Genomic DNA, 16,291 nt, shown 5'->3' with positions numbered 1-16,291 from the left:
ACTTTTCGCCACCTTCAAGATAATAAAAGCTGTGTGGAAGTTTGTTAAAGTTTTAGGAACCAGTCATATGAGAACGCTTGCTGTTGGTCACAGAGAAGGCGTTAAAACCTGCTTCTCTCTTTTAATTGAAAAAATACTTTGAAATGATTCATGATTGACTGAAACAGCTAAAAGAGAAACAGTGCTGAACGTTCAAACCACTAAAAATGGCTATAAAAGGTAAACATGCTACAAATGCAGCTAAACATGTTCCATTTTTGCCATTTCAGTAACAAATTAACAAATGCAACATAAGATAAGTTTGTGTAACAGAACTGTAATTGTTGGGGAGTGACAAACCACTTTTTTGCCCATAAAAGTTGCAAAAGCTCTGACTGTAGACAGAGATAGTTTTTTTTCCGCACTCGGACTCCTCTCATGTGTCGATGATTACAAACTTCCTGCTGGATTACAAACCCAATCTGGAGAATGGGAACACCCTGCCGTCACGTCTTCCAGCGGCCTATGTGATATATACAAACTAAATCATGGGCTGTACATGAGATGGAAAATCTGACAAATAGCATCTGTTGTTTGGCTCCTTTGACCGGGCAACACAAAGGTGGAAACATTCCAGTTCCGTGTGCTGCTCTCTGTAAACCGAGGCTGTCAGTTTGCTGCAGAGGGACGCTCTGCGGTTTACAGAAATGATTGTCCCGTTGCTACTGTGGTAATTAGTGTTGCACCTTATAAACGTTCTGCAGGTAATGAAGCATGCGAGTGTTTTCACGATGCTGATTTGTGGCTGTGTCGGGAGTTCGCGTTGCGGTGCAGGCATCGCGCCTGCTTGCTGGTAGGCTTATAGTTAGGGAGGTGTTGGAGCCATGGAAATTAGTGAGACACAAACACTCGGCGTGTCTCGGCTGTGAAGTCCCCGCTGGCCGTGCTGGAACAGCAGACCCGGGAGGAGAGGAGCCACAGGCCTGCCGCCCGGGCGTCTGTAAATCAGCAGCGCCTTCCCACCTTTCAACTAATGCAACGAGATGTTGTCACTGATAACATGGCAAGAAAAAATATGGCACCAAAACTATGTGCGCTCTGCGGAACACAAATAAAGTCTGTGGAGCTCAGTGAAGCATCTGTAAACTTGTGATAGTGATCCCTGCCTGCCAGGCATGAATGAAAGACTGTTTGTTGAAGCCAGACTCCTTTGGGTACACTGTATAAATCCAGCCGTCGGCATCATGCCATGTATACAATTGATATAGTTCATTCAGTCTGTAACATCAACACCAGGAAAAAACACAGATGAATGAAGTTTTGGCTTCATTGCTGAAAAGGTGTCGCAGTGTTTGTGTCACATTTACAAATTGTTTCTGAGTGCAGTCAGGATAAACTTTTAAATCATCCATTCATCTTCCTCACCGCTGTGTTGAGTCCAGGGTGGAGGTAACGGTACTCCTCAGACAGGTCGCCAGTCCATCACAGTGAAGCCAAATCTGCTCTCTTGAGTCTATTATGGTAAGACGAACTGCAGTGGATCAAGAGAAAACCTTTAAGTCTCAAAGCTGAATCTATATTAACTATCTATGTACCATATGTTCCTCTCGAAAATACAATGGAAAACTTCATTTTAATTTAATTCAGTGTCATTGAGAGCATAGCTTCAGCCTCTCCACACACAAAACACACAACCTGCAGAGGATGTAACGTGATCTGGCAGCCATGGAAGAACCCAATGAGCGTGGCCGGGTCCTGTTCGCTGTTACCACAGCCATGGCCTAATAGCTTCTGATGGATCCACATTTTCCGGACTTTCTCAGCGCTTGTGTGTGTCTTCTATGTGTGTGAAGAGAACGAGGAGGCTGTGTTTTTGCTGCCCCCTTCCAAAAAATTAAATCCCCCAGCGAGCCCGAACCTTACCTCCCCCATGTTTTCACCAGCTTGCATATTAATCCGCCATCAGCCTGCACCCCTGTGTCCTCCACACACCCACCCTGAGAAATGGAGGATGGGGGGAGGAGGAAGGAAATGGGGTAAGGGCACAGACGCATCCAGCCAATCCATCTGTCACTCCTACACTTCCTGACGTTTCTGAATGTTTTTTCACTGGGTGCAGTTTTTAACACATTTCTACATCAATATTACATCCACCACAGCCGTGTTCAGGGCTTTTTTGTTTTTCTGGCATTGCCAGTGTGTGTTTGTGTGTGTGCACCTGCACTCTGTGTAAGACTGTCAAACATAATGAATACACAAGATGAGAGCGGTGCTGGAATGTGGTTTTCCTTCCCTCCGCAGCCCCCTCTCCTGCCCTGCTCTGCCTCTTCTTCCTTCACTCCCCAGGGACGTTTTCCTTACAACCCAGCAAGCCTCAAAGACATCAGGCATTTTTTTTTATCAAAAGCCTCATGCCCTGGGGCATGCATGCAAGCACAAATCTTGGAGTCTGTAAAGCAGGGGGCCCGTCTCCTCTGTTGAGTAGTTCTTGCTGCCTTTTCGATCTCCACTTTGTTTTCGTCTTTCAGTCAAAGGTTGCGTCAAATGGTGCATGTGCAGCTATGATGTTATCACAGAAAGGCCCGACCAAGATGCATTTCGCTCTGCTCTTCGCGCTGCTCAGAGTGAGCTGAACCGCGGGGTTTTTATAGCCTGCTGAAGATTTTCTTAAAAGCTGACATCGTCTCATTTTTTTCTCCCAATGCAGTGACTCATGAACACCTGAAGGACCGGGCCTTGTTCAGTTTACCGCCGCCGCCGCCGGGGGCCAACCCCACCGAGTACTACCACCTGATGACCAGCGCCAGCCAGAGAAGTCCCTACGGCGACCTCCTGATGCAGAGCGGGGCGGCGGCAGCGGCGGCGGCGGCAGCAGCTGCAGCTCATCTTCCAGATTACATCAGTCCGGTGGATGGTGAGCAGAACAGCTCTGTGCTGACAGACTGAGTTGTGTCTATAGATCTGTGGTAGAAACCAAGAGTTCTTACACAGTTCAAACTTACGATCCCTCACATCATAACTACTCTGTGATCAAAACCAGAAAAAAAGCAGAACTGGCAACAAGAATCAACAGAACAACTGTGGTCAGTGCAGTCAAGATGACGACTCCCACAGTGCAAAGAAAACTTCAGTGGGTGTGCATGTTTAGCGTCTTTGTCTTGTGGCGAGATGACAAGATCAGTCACGGAACTCAAAGTTTCCCAGCCAAGAGTCAAGGGAAAACTGTGAAATGAAACAGTACCTCACATCACGCCAAGTGGTCAGTGACTGTGAAAGGCGTCTCAGTGCTGCGACCTCGATACTGAGATGCTGCGTTCGTAAATGTCATGAGTCAGCATTTATTTGAAAACTGAGGGCGAATGTGGCTCCTCCAGCAAACACCCCCCACAGAGCAAACAAAGCTACAATAAGGGCAACAGATTTGGCTGCTCTGTCTTGTGGTGAGAAGATATTCAGATTCCTACGGCTCAGAATGCTCCAGTCAAGTCAAGCAGAAAACCATGAAAGTGTGCATCTTCTCATTGGCGGGACAAGAAGTCCTCTGCTGTCCCAAACAGTCCCTTTGGTCCAGTCAGGGAACCTCTTCTCGTAGGATGTAGAGGGTCAAACCCAGCATACATACCTGTATCCTTCCCATCTAAGACTGGATCTCAACCAAACATATTAACAGACGATGATTAGCTTCAAACACAAAATAACTTTGTTGTAAAAAAAAAAGAAAAAAAAACTTTGGGGAGTTTTGCCAATGGAAGCTTTTTTTACATGTTGTGACAATGAGCTTTTACTGGGACGTTGTGACATTGTGTATATGGAAATCAGGTTAAAAACAGTTAATGGTCATGACTCGACACAGGAAAATGATACTACTTGGACAGTAGCTGAGAATTTCATTGAAGCAAAACTGTCTTGAAAAACAGAGCGTGCAAATTGATGCATCTGTACATTAATAATAGTGTCTTGAAAAGTACAGAACTTTCGAACCTGTGGCTCTGAGGTGCAGGACTACCTTTTCTGCGCAGTATGAAACAAACATCCAAACTTTACCAGCCTCCTCATCCTTTGTTCTCAGCACCAGGCATGTTGATACCATCCTCTTGTTCTTCCTCTTGAGGCTTTTTTATGTGTTTCCCACATCAAAGCTGATGATTTTTTTCTCTAAAACGCACAGGGGCCGTGATTAGTCGAGGGTGCATAAACACGCACAAAGCCCCAAGGCCGGGAGCTTGTAAAAACCAAAGTCACTTCAGAGTCTGTCATTCTGATGGTGTTTCAGGTGTGTGGTGCTGTTATTATGAGTAACATCCTCCAGAAATAAAGTCCAGGCTCATCATCAAAAGGGGGGCAGGATTTAGAGAATGAGAAATGAGCGGCATTACCCTGATACCTTCGTGTCTGCTGTGTTAAGGCTGCTGAAGCGTGGGATTAACCTTGTGGGCAGCGTGCGCGGTCTGTTTAGTAGTCGGGATGAGGCAGGTTACCGCCGACAGACAATCAAGTGACAGACTGAAGTTTCGCTGCCAGGCAGGCAGACGCTCACAACCCACCGCTGCACGCGTCTCGCTCTCAGACTCACAGAGAGCGGCCTGTTCTTTCACGCCGGTTCAGAATCTCGGCTCTCTATCAAAATGACAGTCAGACAGCAGAACAGACGTCTGAGTTCAAGCCACCAGAAGCATCCAAGAAACTTTCAACCCTCATGAATGGGAGATAGAAAAGCGGCTCACGGTGGGAATGTTGTGTGAAAGTGGGAGTCCGATAGTCAAATAGCCTTCCTGGCACCGAGGACAGCCTCGCTCCTGTCGGCCTTTGCTCTTTTCTACCATCCTTTTAAACTTACACACCCAGGAAAAAAAGAAAAAGCGGGTCCAAGGCTTTTAGAGCTGCAATGTCACGCTCAGTAATGCAGCCATCCTCACGTACAGGTGGAGAACCCCACAGAATCCGCAACCAGAAGAACAAAGAAAGTCAATCAGATATGGATTCACTTGGCCATTAATCTTCAAATTAACCTCGATCGCAGAGCTGAACACAGCAGTGATGCAGAGGAGGGGAGAGGCGCCATGCAGAAACTGTACACCACCTCTTTTTCTTCCCTCCCTCACTTTCTCCCCGCTACCTGAAGCCACCTCAGTGACCAGCGCTGTGCAGTCGGGCTGTTTGCTCACGTAACCACAACCCACCCACCTCCTTCACATCCACCGCCTGTTCAAGCAGCCTGCGCTGGCTGCCACCGTCCCAGCAGCTTCTGTTTACCTTCCTGGGAGTGATGTGGTCAGGGTAAAGCCACTCTGCCAGCTTAGAGGCTCTTCCATCGCGACCAGCGGACACAGGGACCGTACTGACGGAGGCGGTCAGAGGTAATGGCCGTTGCGGGCGCGCCTCGGCCTCAGTCAAAAGCCTCATTTCACGGCCGGGGTTACTGAAGAGGGGCAGCTCGGCAGAGGTGGCAAACATTCACCTCATCCCTCGCTGTTAGTTTTGGATGGCAGCGCAGATGAAATCCATATTAAATATCAATTTGGACATTAATATTCAGTAAACCGACTGCAAGAAGCAGAAGCCCTCAGTGAACCCAGGGCTGAGCTTTTCAGCCAATAACCTGCTTTCTCGCCTTCAGTTAAACACTGACTTGAACTCCGAGGAGCATCACGGTGGAAACGTTGCAGACACTTGTGTCGGTAAAGGAATCTGACACTCTGACGCTCTTTGTGGTGCATTTCAGAGTTTCAGGATGGAGTGCTGAGAACACTTAAGCACAGATAAATGAGGATGACTGCTTTAACTAATACTGCTGGGATATGCTGTTTGAAGTTCAGCAAACAACATCACAAGCTGCGGGAAACTTTTGTTTAATGTTGCTACATAAAACACACACCTAGCCCGCTGATGTGACTGTGCTTCACTGAGTACAGATCCAAAGGTATACACGTCGGTTTCTGGCCTGGACAGGTCCATGAGGCAAACGCTGGTTCAGCAAAACACTCCACTGCTTTAACAAGTTAGTGTTTTTTTATTCATTGCAATTTTGGGATGAAAACACATTGTACTCTGAAGGCATTATTTTGACATGTGTGCCAAGATTCAAATAGTTTTTGGATTTTTGTTTTTTTCACAGGTTAATAACATTGGGTCGACCATAAGGCATGCTAACATGTATGCTCACACCTCCAATGGTCCCAAATATCCGGTAGTTGATGCTGTATCCAGATATTCATTTTGAAAACCAAATATTCTCCCCCAAGCTGCTGCCGTTGCGTGCTGCAGTGCTGCAACGCTGCTGTCACTTCTTCACCTTCACTTTACACTGAACTGGACCTGCTGCCACTTGGGTGGTTTAAGCAAGGCGATGATCTTGATCCTAAACTGGCATTAGCAGCCAAGCCTGTGCATTCCAGCCACTTCCACGCCTTAGGAGCGGGGGTCACGTTTGACCGAAAATGTAGATAAACCTATCGTTCTGGAACGTAACGTGAAGAGAGTGCAGGCAGGTAATTGCACTCATGTGTAGACAAGCTCCTTCACTGTCTTTTAAAACTAATTTTAAGGCTCATTTCTACTCATTGGCTTTTAATCCAGCTTTACACATTGCTCCATTTGATTGTTTTTGTTGTATTTTTATTGTTTGCACTGGATGCCTTTAGGTTTCCATATTTATTTATGTACAGCACTTTTCAGCTGTGGCTGTTTTTAAAGTGCTCGATAAATAAACTTGATTTGTTTTATAGAAACCCCCCAACCAACCCACCCCTCTTGCCACCATGCAAGTTACATTTTTAAATATTTGTTATTAATTGGGTTCCAGTGTCAGGAGCACAGTCACTACCTTTCGGACGAGCTCACACCCAAACTCACACATTCAGATTGCTCCTTTGGTCTGCATGCATTTTGCAGATGCTCAACTAATTAAATTGTGTCATTTCTAAGTTAATTTACTTCTGTTTGCCTCGCGTTCAAATGTAATGAAGAAAATCTGTATTGTTAGTCAGAAAATAAAAGTCATGGTGAGCCAGGTGAGGAAGTGTCTCTGACCACGATACCAGCAGCATCTCTGCTAAAGGCTGAGTTGATTTTCACCTCCTTTTCAAAACCTTCCATTGTAGCGTTTGACATCATCTGTCAGTATAAAATCCTGAGTGTTTTGTGCAGTCTGGAACGCAGTAAAATGAGTGTGTACTATTTGGATGTCTGCCAGACACAATCCTCAATTTGTCCTATAAGTCTGCTTTCACATTGCTGTGATTCATACATCTTTGAGTCTCATTTAGTGATCAGTCTATCTCAGGATTTCGTGATTTGATTTTAATAAAGCTTATGAAGATTATGCTATAAGTGAAAACTAAAAGTCCTGGATTGATACCAAACAGCAAGTGCTGACAGTCAGGTGATTTTCAGCTGCTGAATTCCACAAAATCAAACCATCCGTCCCTCTTCCGTCCGCTACACTCAGTTCAGGGGTCAATGGAGCTGAACCAATGGGGCTGGGTACACCCTGGGAAAGTTGGGCCAGTCCATTACAGCCAGGCATAGAGAAAACCATATACACTCACCCTGAAACCTGTGGGCAACTCCACCACTTATCCTCACATGGATGTTTCTGGATTATTAGTTTTAAGCACATGTATTGTCTTCAGACTGAAGGTCAGATGAGCCCCCTTTCCAAAGAGAAATAAACAGACTTTAAAATAATATAAGATATATATTTGAGAAGCATTGTTGCAACAGAAAAAAAATGCAATCCAGCAAGCACAGATTTCTTAATTTTATGACTATCGTTTAGATGGGGGAAAAAAAGAAAAAATATATAGTAAAGATTAACGATGTGTGCATTTTGTTTGGCCATCATTGTACTCAAATAAAGTTAAACCTTGTTCTGCCCTCATAACGTCAATGCTTAACATCATTTACAAGATCATGTTAAAATGCATATATATGCTTCTTGGGGTTTAAACTGTTAAAAGCATGTTTGGATCATAAAACGAATCACTCTTGCAGTAGAAAGATCTGAGAGTAACCCAAGCATGTGTAAATCCAGTTCCCCCTTTCCACAGTCTCCAAAGTCCAATAGAAGTGAGACGGAGAAAAAAATAATTCCAGCATTTAAGTATGACTAGCATCAGCATCGGTACACCACTTCTACTGTGAGGGCGAATACAGTCACATTATGGTATTTCACATTGGGCGGCTTTCAGAGGACTGTTTGTATATGAATGTGCAGGTATGTCAGGCTGGGTGGGCAGCGAAATATCAGTGGTTTGCGGGAAAACGTTGAAACTCCCACGACAAAAGCAACGGCCAAAGTAAATGTCTGCCATCCTGAGGAAAAAGACATTTTAGTGTTGATACAGCAGAGGGAGTGAGGGACTGATGTGGCGGTGAGGGGAGAGGGTAGGGTCCCCTCAGACTGCACACACAAACACTTAACTATATGTTGGTTCATGAGCGCATGGTTGGAAGTGTGTGCATAAACACGCTGGCAAACACAACGGCGGCTTTGGGGCTGGACACTGGGGGCTCATAGAGGATTCAGCACGAGCCCCCCTCTCTAATAAAATTCACAGTGTTAGTATTAGTGAGATTTAGTTGGGAAAATAAACATGCTCCCGCTCTGGCCGGCTCGGGGAGGGGGATGAAAACGCGAGTTCCAGGGGCCCTGCTGGCACCGACTCAAGGCTGGTATGCTAAAGTTGGCAGTCGGTTGCTCCGAGCAGAGAAGCTCGTGCTTCACTGTACTCAAGGTCACGGCGGCCAAGCCAAAGATTACATGGTGAGGCCAACTGCTTGGAACATAGGAAACAAATACAGTCAGACAAGAAGCTCAAGACTCAAACAATTTCAGAGCTGTTTTTTTAACAAACCGGTAATAACCAGATTTCACAGCAGAGTTCACATTATTCATTAGCTATGATGTCTGTTTTTGGCTAATGGAGTATTGTTGCCATATGAAGGGGCTACTTTGCTCTTTGCCCCAATTTAAAGCCTTATGTTCATGAAAAATTGTAGTTGTGAAAGAGGAAAACAGCAGACCAAACAAGCTAACTCCGAACACATTCTTATAATCACTCATTCTTCAGCAGGCAAATTCATCCTGAAGGCGTTGAACACCTCTTCGCTGAGTGCTCCAGACTTCTTTTCATACAGTCGGACAAATGCAGGCTTTTCTGTTTGTTTTTTTTCAAACTAATGCTTAATGCTCCTGAATGCACGAAGACTTCATTAGACCTTCAGGGTCATGCTCGCAGAACAGATGCTCACACACTGTTGAAAGTCACTGGAAAGTTTGCATTTCTCATTCCATCTCCGAGGACTCATTTTCACCAAGCAGACCTCCTCACACCGCTTCTGGTTCCAACTCAGGCAGCTCATCATTCTATTGTCAGAGAAAGTCTGCCGTCTGTTTGCTTCATCCACTTATTCAACCCACAAAGAGGCTGCAGGATTCCCATGCTTCAGGGTTGAGCTTCGTAACATTCAGAGTTCAGCGTAACCTACTGAAGAACTGCTTTAACTGGTTTGCTCTGTCGGTTTTGTGGTCTTTTTGCAGCCTGTAATGTTCATCATTCCCTCCCAGACCTCTCTGATGTTGCTCTGTTAGGGTTTCTGCTCCATCTTTCTGCTGTCGGACTCCTTTGCATCTTGCAGACAGACCTTGAGTTCCTGCTGTGTCTGCTTCACATCCTCCCCGTCTCCATGTCTGAATGCCCTCTTCTTCCTGTTGAGGACGTCCTGGACGTCACTTATCATCCAGAGTTAGCTGCTGGGGAAGCAGAGCATCGTCTCAACAGAAAGGACAGTGTCCCTGCAGAAGGTTCAGGTAGTCCGTGATGCAGTGTGTGACTCATTCACTGTCCTCACTTTGCGACTCTTACTATACAAAACAGTCCCTCAGAGGCTGCTCTGCCTCAGAAGACCTGAAGGAGCGTGTGGATGTGGGCTGGCTCCAGATCCTGGGACTGTGCTGCTTTTATCACCACTTCAGTAGAACGGGAGGCAGAGCTTTCAGCTATCAGACTTCTCTCCAGGTTCAGTCTGAAAGGCCGACACAGTCTCTGCTTCGAAGGTTGGACCGAAGACTTTGCTATTTATTGAAGTTCACAGCTGGAGCTAACTCAGGACACACTGAGCCATTTTCTAGTGAAGCTGCTGTAGGTTTAGACTGCTGGGAGACCGTCACTGCACTGAACTTCTTTCCTTTCTCACTTTCTATGTTTCACTATTGCAAGTCACTAACATTTGTGTCCCTTCTGTAGTCTGCACTTCTTCCTGTGAAAAGTTTTTTCTTTCCACCGTTGCTGATGCTTGCTCATGTGGAATTGTTGCTTTTTCTCTGTAAAAGTGTCTCAGAATGACTGTATATGTGTGATCTGTGTAAATTCAGATCCCACAATTACAACCAATCCACGACGGATTCCCACATAGACACTCATCCACACGTTCAGTACACACAAGCAGTTTTACCACACACTGCTGCGTCGCTGCGGCCTGTGCAACATCTGTTTTCTCACTCCCTGCCGGAACCTGCTCACCCTTTCAATTATAACCACCACCTATAAAACACCCCTTTACCAAGTAGTGAGAGGTTCGTGTGTGTGTGTGTGTGCACACTGCGTGTGTGTGTGTGTGTGTGCATACATGCGTGTGTGTGTTTGAAATTTGTTCCAGGTAAAAATAGGTTAGATCAAGGACATCCACTTTAACAATGCCGAGCCGAATGTTTGTGCTTTGGCTTTCAGAAGACTGAAAATTGCTGCAACTTAAAGTTTTTTTAGCTGGAGGGTTTCTGAATTCTTCGGAGCTGAGCTCGACGTATAGATGAAGGAGGGGTGGGTGGATTGAAGATGGAGGCGGAGGGCGGAGGAGAGGGCTGGCGTCGTGCCCAGAGGAGTGAGGCAGGCGCCACTCTACCCCCGCCACCAGGCTGTGAGGCCTGTTTCCTTACTTTATAAAGGGGGGAAAATTTATTCACGTATCTCCTATTAAATTTTCTGGCACGACTGCAAGCTTGGCTCGTCGTTAAAAAAAAAAAAAAAAAAAAAAAACAGCGTCTGTATGATGAGCATGAACCGAAGCAGAATAAACTCATTCATTCACCATTCATGTTTCTGAGTGTAGTGCTGCTTCCTCTTCTTTGTTTTCTTCATTAACTCTCTGATGCACATCTCTATCATCTCCCTCAGCCTGTTTTCTTTTCTTTCTTTTTTTAAATCCTCCAGGCCTCCAACTACTGTTGTCTGCCATCTGAAGTTCCCGTGGGTCTTTTAACTTGAGCGCATATGCCTTTGCTTTACGACTCGCCACCTCCAATCGTAATAGCTCTGGAAGCAAGGCCCCGCTTTATGGCCGCAGGTCTGGCGCGGTGATTACGGCGGTGCCTCCGTTCATTTGGCTCCAGAGGCTGCAGCAGAGAGTCGGCGATTGGCAACATATTGACAGCAGTGGGGCTCACACGCTGTGTGTGTGTGTGTGTGTGTGTGTGTGTGTGTGTCGGGTCTCCATGCATGTGCAGAGGTGAGCTGTGATGGGCCTATTATGAGTTTCCTGCCTCTCGCGCCTCTGATGATGTCTGCTGTAAGTCTTAATTACACCAGAGCAGCACTGGGAACCGGCACCTGTTGATCCAACCAGCGATTTGTCTCTGCGTCTGTGGGAGTGCGAGCCCACATACCAGAGAGATTTAAAAGAAACAAATACGCATGACTGATGGACTATCAGTATGTGTGGAAAAATAAATAGCCTCCTCTTAAAGTTCATGGGAACGTGGTCGAAACCCTGTCATTCCTCCACGCTCCTTATTCACACAAGTGCAGAATGAACCCTACCTTTGTTCACCACTCTTTTTTTTTTTTTTTTTTTTGTTAAACGGTATTCTGAAATCAATTTGTTTAAATTGCCTCCATTTAACTTGCCCAAGTACAACGGCCTGAAAGAGATCGCTATCGCCGTAATTACTGAGAATGATTGGAGCGGATTCATTATGCATAAGAGGATGCGAATGTTAAACAGGAGAGCGGTGCAGGGAGGGAGAGAGATGCAGGAGATAGAGTGTAGCTTAGCATGGCTGTGACCTCGGCTACATTGCTCGGGGGTGGAACGTCACAGGGCAGCTGCCGGTTAGCGCCGAGGCCAGGCACTCTGAATCAAACAGCGAGGGATTTACACACGGCTTCCTCAGTCTGGTTGACGGCAAGGCCATTGGGTCAAACCTCAAATGCACGGTTTGTAATCAGTTTGGAAGAGAATCACCGTAGGATATTCAGAGAGAGCTCCTGTCTGGACTCGAGCAGCAGCGTTAGCAATCAGCATGTGAGCGCTTTCTGTCATCGAGCAGATAAAGCAGGTGTCCTGTCCCATCGTAACAAGCCACGGTCCACCCGACCGGGCCTTCGCCTGCCCTGTACTGACTACGTTCATTGGTTTGATTGTTCTGGTTTGAGCTGAAGGGGTTAAAAGCAGATTGTGAGGGTAACAGACAGACAGATGAAATACACCTCTTCAGTTGCCTCGATGTGCTTTACTTGGACAGTCTGCTCACCTGCTCACACAATTCTTCACACTGTTCTTGGCCATGCGATGTGCTCACAAACCAGTGGGAGAAACGTCGGGTTCAGTGTTTTGGCTAAAGACAAGCTGACACCTGCAAAGCGTGAGAAAAGAGCTAATGACCTGCTCTACCATCACAGTCACAGTAGTCCTGCAATTCCACAACTGGATGATCTTTATATGTTTCAGAGTTTCAGATGGATGCATGGATGGATGGTCCTTCATCTACTCTATACCCACCAGGCACATATTCAGGTTTTAAGTTATTTGAACGTATCACAGCAGCTTTGAGCTAACACAGAAGACCACACCACAGCCAGGCGTTCACTATCACCAATTACTTTAACAAGCTTGTCTTAAAATTGTGGGAGGAAGTCAAGAGTTCCCAAACACAATCAACAGGAAGATTAACTCCTTAAAGCTTAAAACTGTTGTCCAGGGCTCAGACAAACCTAATATCCACATTCTCAAAATATGAAACTGTTGCGAATTTCCCAGAAAGATTTGTTCACATTTCTTCCAGAAACAAAACAATTCAATAGAGACATGAGCTAATGGTGATAAATCGCATTATATTAGTTCCAAAAAAACAAAACACACACACAATAAAAAACTTGCAACAAGATACTTACAACAAGATGTTGGTATGAGTATTCAAGAGTATTCAAAGACTCTAAAGTTACAAAACACAGATACATACAACATGTTTGCGCATACATATGTGTCCATGCATCTCTTCTAGTGATTACAAACTCAATACCATGACTGAATATTGAATCCAAAAAATACTGTAATTGACCTTTGGAGCAAACCACTGACTGACTCATTGCTTGGTTTAAATGTTTGCCAAAAAGTGCAAATTCTATTAAAATTCTTGTACTTTATCATCAGTGTCATTTGTGACCACACAAGTTGAGTGTCACATGCTGAGAAGAATCTTTTCTTTTTTTTTTGTGCAGTATCCCGATTTTCCAGCCCGAGGTTGACACCCCGGCTGAGCAGGAAGAGGGCGCTGTCCATCTCGCCGCTGTCCGACGCCAGCATTGACCTGCAGACGATGATCCGCACCTCGCCAAACTCCCTGGTGGCCTACATAAACAACTCCCGCTCCAGCTCAGCCGCCAGCAGCTCCTATGGACACCTGTCAGTGGGAGGAATCAGGTGAGTGTTCTCACACACACAGACACACACACACACACACACACACGGACACAAACACTTGAGCATGCACTACTGCAAAAAGTGTGGATTCGTAAAAAAAAAAAAAAAAAAAAGCAGCAATTTAGTTCAATTCCTGCAACTACCCCGCGTAACAGTGAATTCCCTGATTTCCCATTGCTGATTCTAAAGAAATGTTGTTGTTACTTTTAGCTTTACTCCACTTGGGTGAAATACACCATGCGAGTGTTTGCTCTAAGTAATGATACGTCATAGTGGCAGGCAGGCGAGCCAAGCGTCATTTAGAAGGGATCACGAATCAAATCTGCTGTAACTTGAAGGCTTGCCATGTTTTCAGCTTTTTTAAAACATTTTTTTAACCTGCCTAACTCCCCCCCCAGCCCCACCTTCAGCTTCCCCCATCCCATCAACCCAGTGGCCTACCAGCAGCTGCTGTCCCAGCAGAGGGGTCTCAACGCCTTCGGACACACGTCCCCTCTCATTCAGCCGTCGCCGTCCTCGTTCTCCGCCCGCCAGCACCCCCTCACGGCGACGCCGATGTCCACCCACAACAGCTCCGCTTTGGAGGCCAACCAGGTAGGAACGTTCGAGCTCATTTCAAACGTGAGTCAAACTGACACGCTCAGATCCGGGAGATAAACATGAGGATGCGATGCAGCGGAACAGAAGTTTTATGAAAGCTGTGACTCTTATCAGTTGTTTGTATTCATGCCGATTACTTTCCCAGCCTTTTCTTCCAACTTTTTGAAATACATGCCGCTCGAGCTGATCTCAGTTTCAGCATGTGATGTGTCGTTCATGTCCTAATGGAAAGAAAGTATGTTTTCTTTCAGTTTCAGCAAATTTGCGAATTGGTCGTGATCAAGACGTTCTTTCCGTAAAAGAGGTCAGGAGGAAAGTGCAGCGGCTTCCTCCACCTTCCATCCGTCTTACTTCCTCCTGTCTCCCCTTCTCTCTATCAGCCCTCTGTTTACACTGCAGCCACTCCACATGTAAACTTCCCCACTCTGTGAATCACTCCGCCGCCCCGTTCGGTTTCATCACGCCGTTCGGCAGCGTGAGGGAGACTATTTGCACCTCTCTGTGCACGCTCCAGCACACAAGGAGAACATACACACATTTAAGCTTTTATTCCAGCTGTGATCAGAACCATATTTCCCCCTCTGGTTTCCAGCCAACTGAGTGAATCATGGAGGGCCCCCAGAAGTGCTCCACTGCTCTGTGGCGTCTGGGTGGGATTACACAAACCCCCCCCCCCCTTCCATTCCTCGTCTTCCTCCAGGGTTGGACCCCCTTCAATGAACCTCTGTACACACTCACACACTCATTTATATCTTTCCTTTCTTTTCCTCTCCATTAGGGCTTTAACAGGCCTTCGGAGTCTTTGTCTTTTCGTCGTCTTCAGAATTAAGTCGGCGGATCAAAGCCACCGACCCCCACAACTCGCACATGCACGCCCACGTACACGGACCCCCCCCCCTTCCCCCTCCCCCACCACGTCCCCGCCGCCACATTCACCCTGCTGCCCCCTCCATCTGCAATAAGGGCAATAACTCCTCTTCTTTCATATTTCTTTGTGGCTTTGGCGATCATAAAGGAGTCTAAACTGTTTAGTCTGGGCGGCGGGTCGCAGTCTGACTTATGGGCCGCGGTTCCCTCACATCTCTTAGCAGTGAGAAAAAGAAAAAGAAAATTACACAGTAACATTGTGACTCTTATCTGGTTCCCCCTCGCCGCTCCCTGCGGCGTGGAAAGCAGCAGTGGAATGTGGCGGTTTAATCGAAGCACATTAATGAGCGAGTGAATGTGGAGGCAGTCAGGATGAATTGAACAGTTGGCTGTTAAAAGGTGAATAAGTGGCTCAGAACCTTGTTAAAAGCAGTCCGGAAATTGTCTTTACCACATCACAAAGCTGTGTCTTTGTACAGTTGAGCTCATGTTTGAGTAAACTCCACATAGTTGTTGGTTCACAATTGCATTTTTACCATCTGATTCAAAATGTGTAACATGCAACACATCTTGCATAACTTTTGCTTTGCAGGAGTCATTGAAGCAGTTCCTGCTGTACCTCTTCCTCGTCCAGTTTTTGGAATCAAACGTTCTCGGTTTACATTCAGGCTGCGACAGGCCAAACCCACCAGGATGTGTGAACTCACCTTCAGAACTACCTCTGTTCTTCCTGTCGTGTCTCAGAACTCTGGTGGAGATCCAGCAGTGAGCAGCACAGTCAACCCGCTGACCACCAAGAGGTCAAAGGTTAAGACTGAAGGAGAGGGCCCGCTGCCCATCTCACCAACCTCTCAGGTGAGTCCACCAAACAAACTTTGACCAAACCAACCACTCCAGAAATTAAAGATACCGTAAGTGCACAATGAAAATAATCCCTCATTTGTGTAATGTGCAGGTTGCTTCTCATTACTTGTGCAGAGGCCAGACGAGACACCAGAGCAAACCCATCCTAGTTCAGTGCCACATGCAAGCCATATAAACCCAACAGCTGTGCTCTCTTTGATTCTCATGCCAGTTCTGTTGATTGGCTTAAATTCCCATTTACGTTTGCGTACTGTACCTGTAAAGGATGTGGTGTTTGGATCTG

General features: G+C 46.2%; 1 protein-coding gene across 1 annotated transcript in view; it reads left to right on the top strand.

The window, feature by feature from the left end:
* Positions 1-16,291, top strand: part of gli2a (GLI family zinc finger 2a) — an 89,063-nt gene that overhangs the window by 59,237 nt on the left and 13,535 nt on the right. The window contains exons 5-8 of the mRNA XM_030112123.1: positions 2,687-2,893; positions 13,476-13,677; positions 14,076-14,271; positions 15,889-15,999. Of these exons, the coding sequence (XP_029967983.1) occupies positions 2,687-2,893; positions 13,476-13,677; positions 14,076-14,271; positions 15,889-15,999 (716 nt within the window). The remainder of the gene's footprint in view (positions 1-2,686; positions 2,894-13,475; positions 13,678-14,075; positions 14,272-15,888; positions 16,000-16,291) is intronic.

Source organism: Salarias fasciatus, chromosome 16 (genome assembly GCF_902148845.1).
Source record: "Salarias fasciatus chromosome 16, fSalaFa1.1, whole genome shotgun sequence".
NCBI lineage: Eukaryota > Metazoa > Chordata > Actinopteri > Blenniiformes > Blenniidae > Salarias > Salarias fasciatus.
Note: the sequence above shows the minus strand (reverse complement) of the source record. Positions and strands in the feature narration are given on the sequence as shown.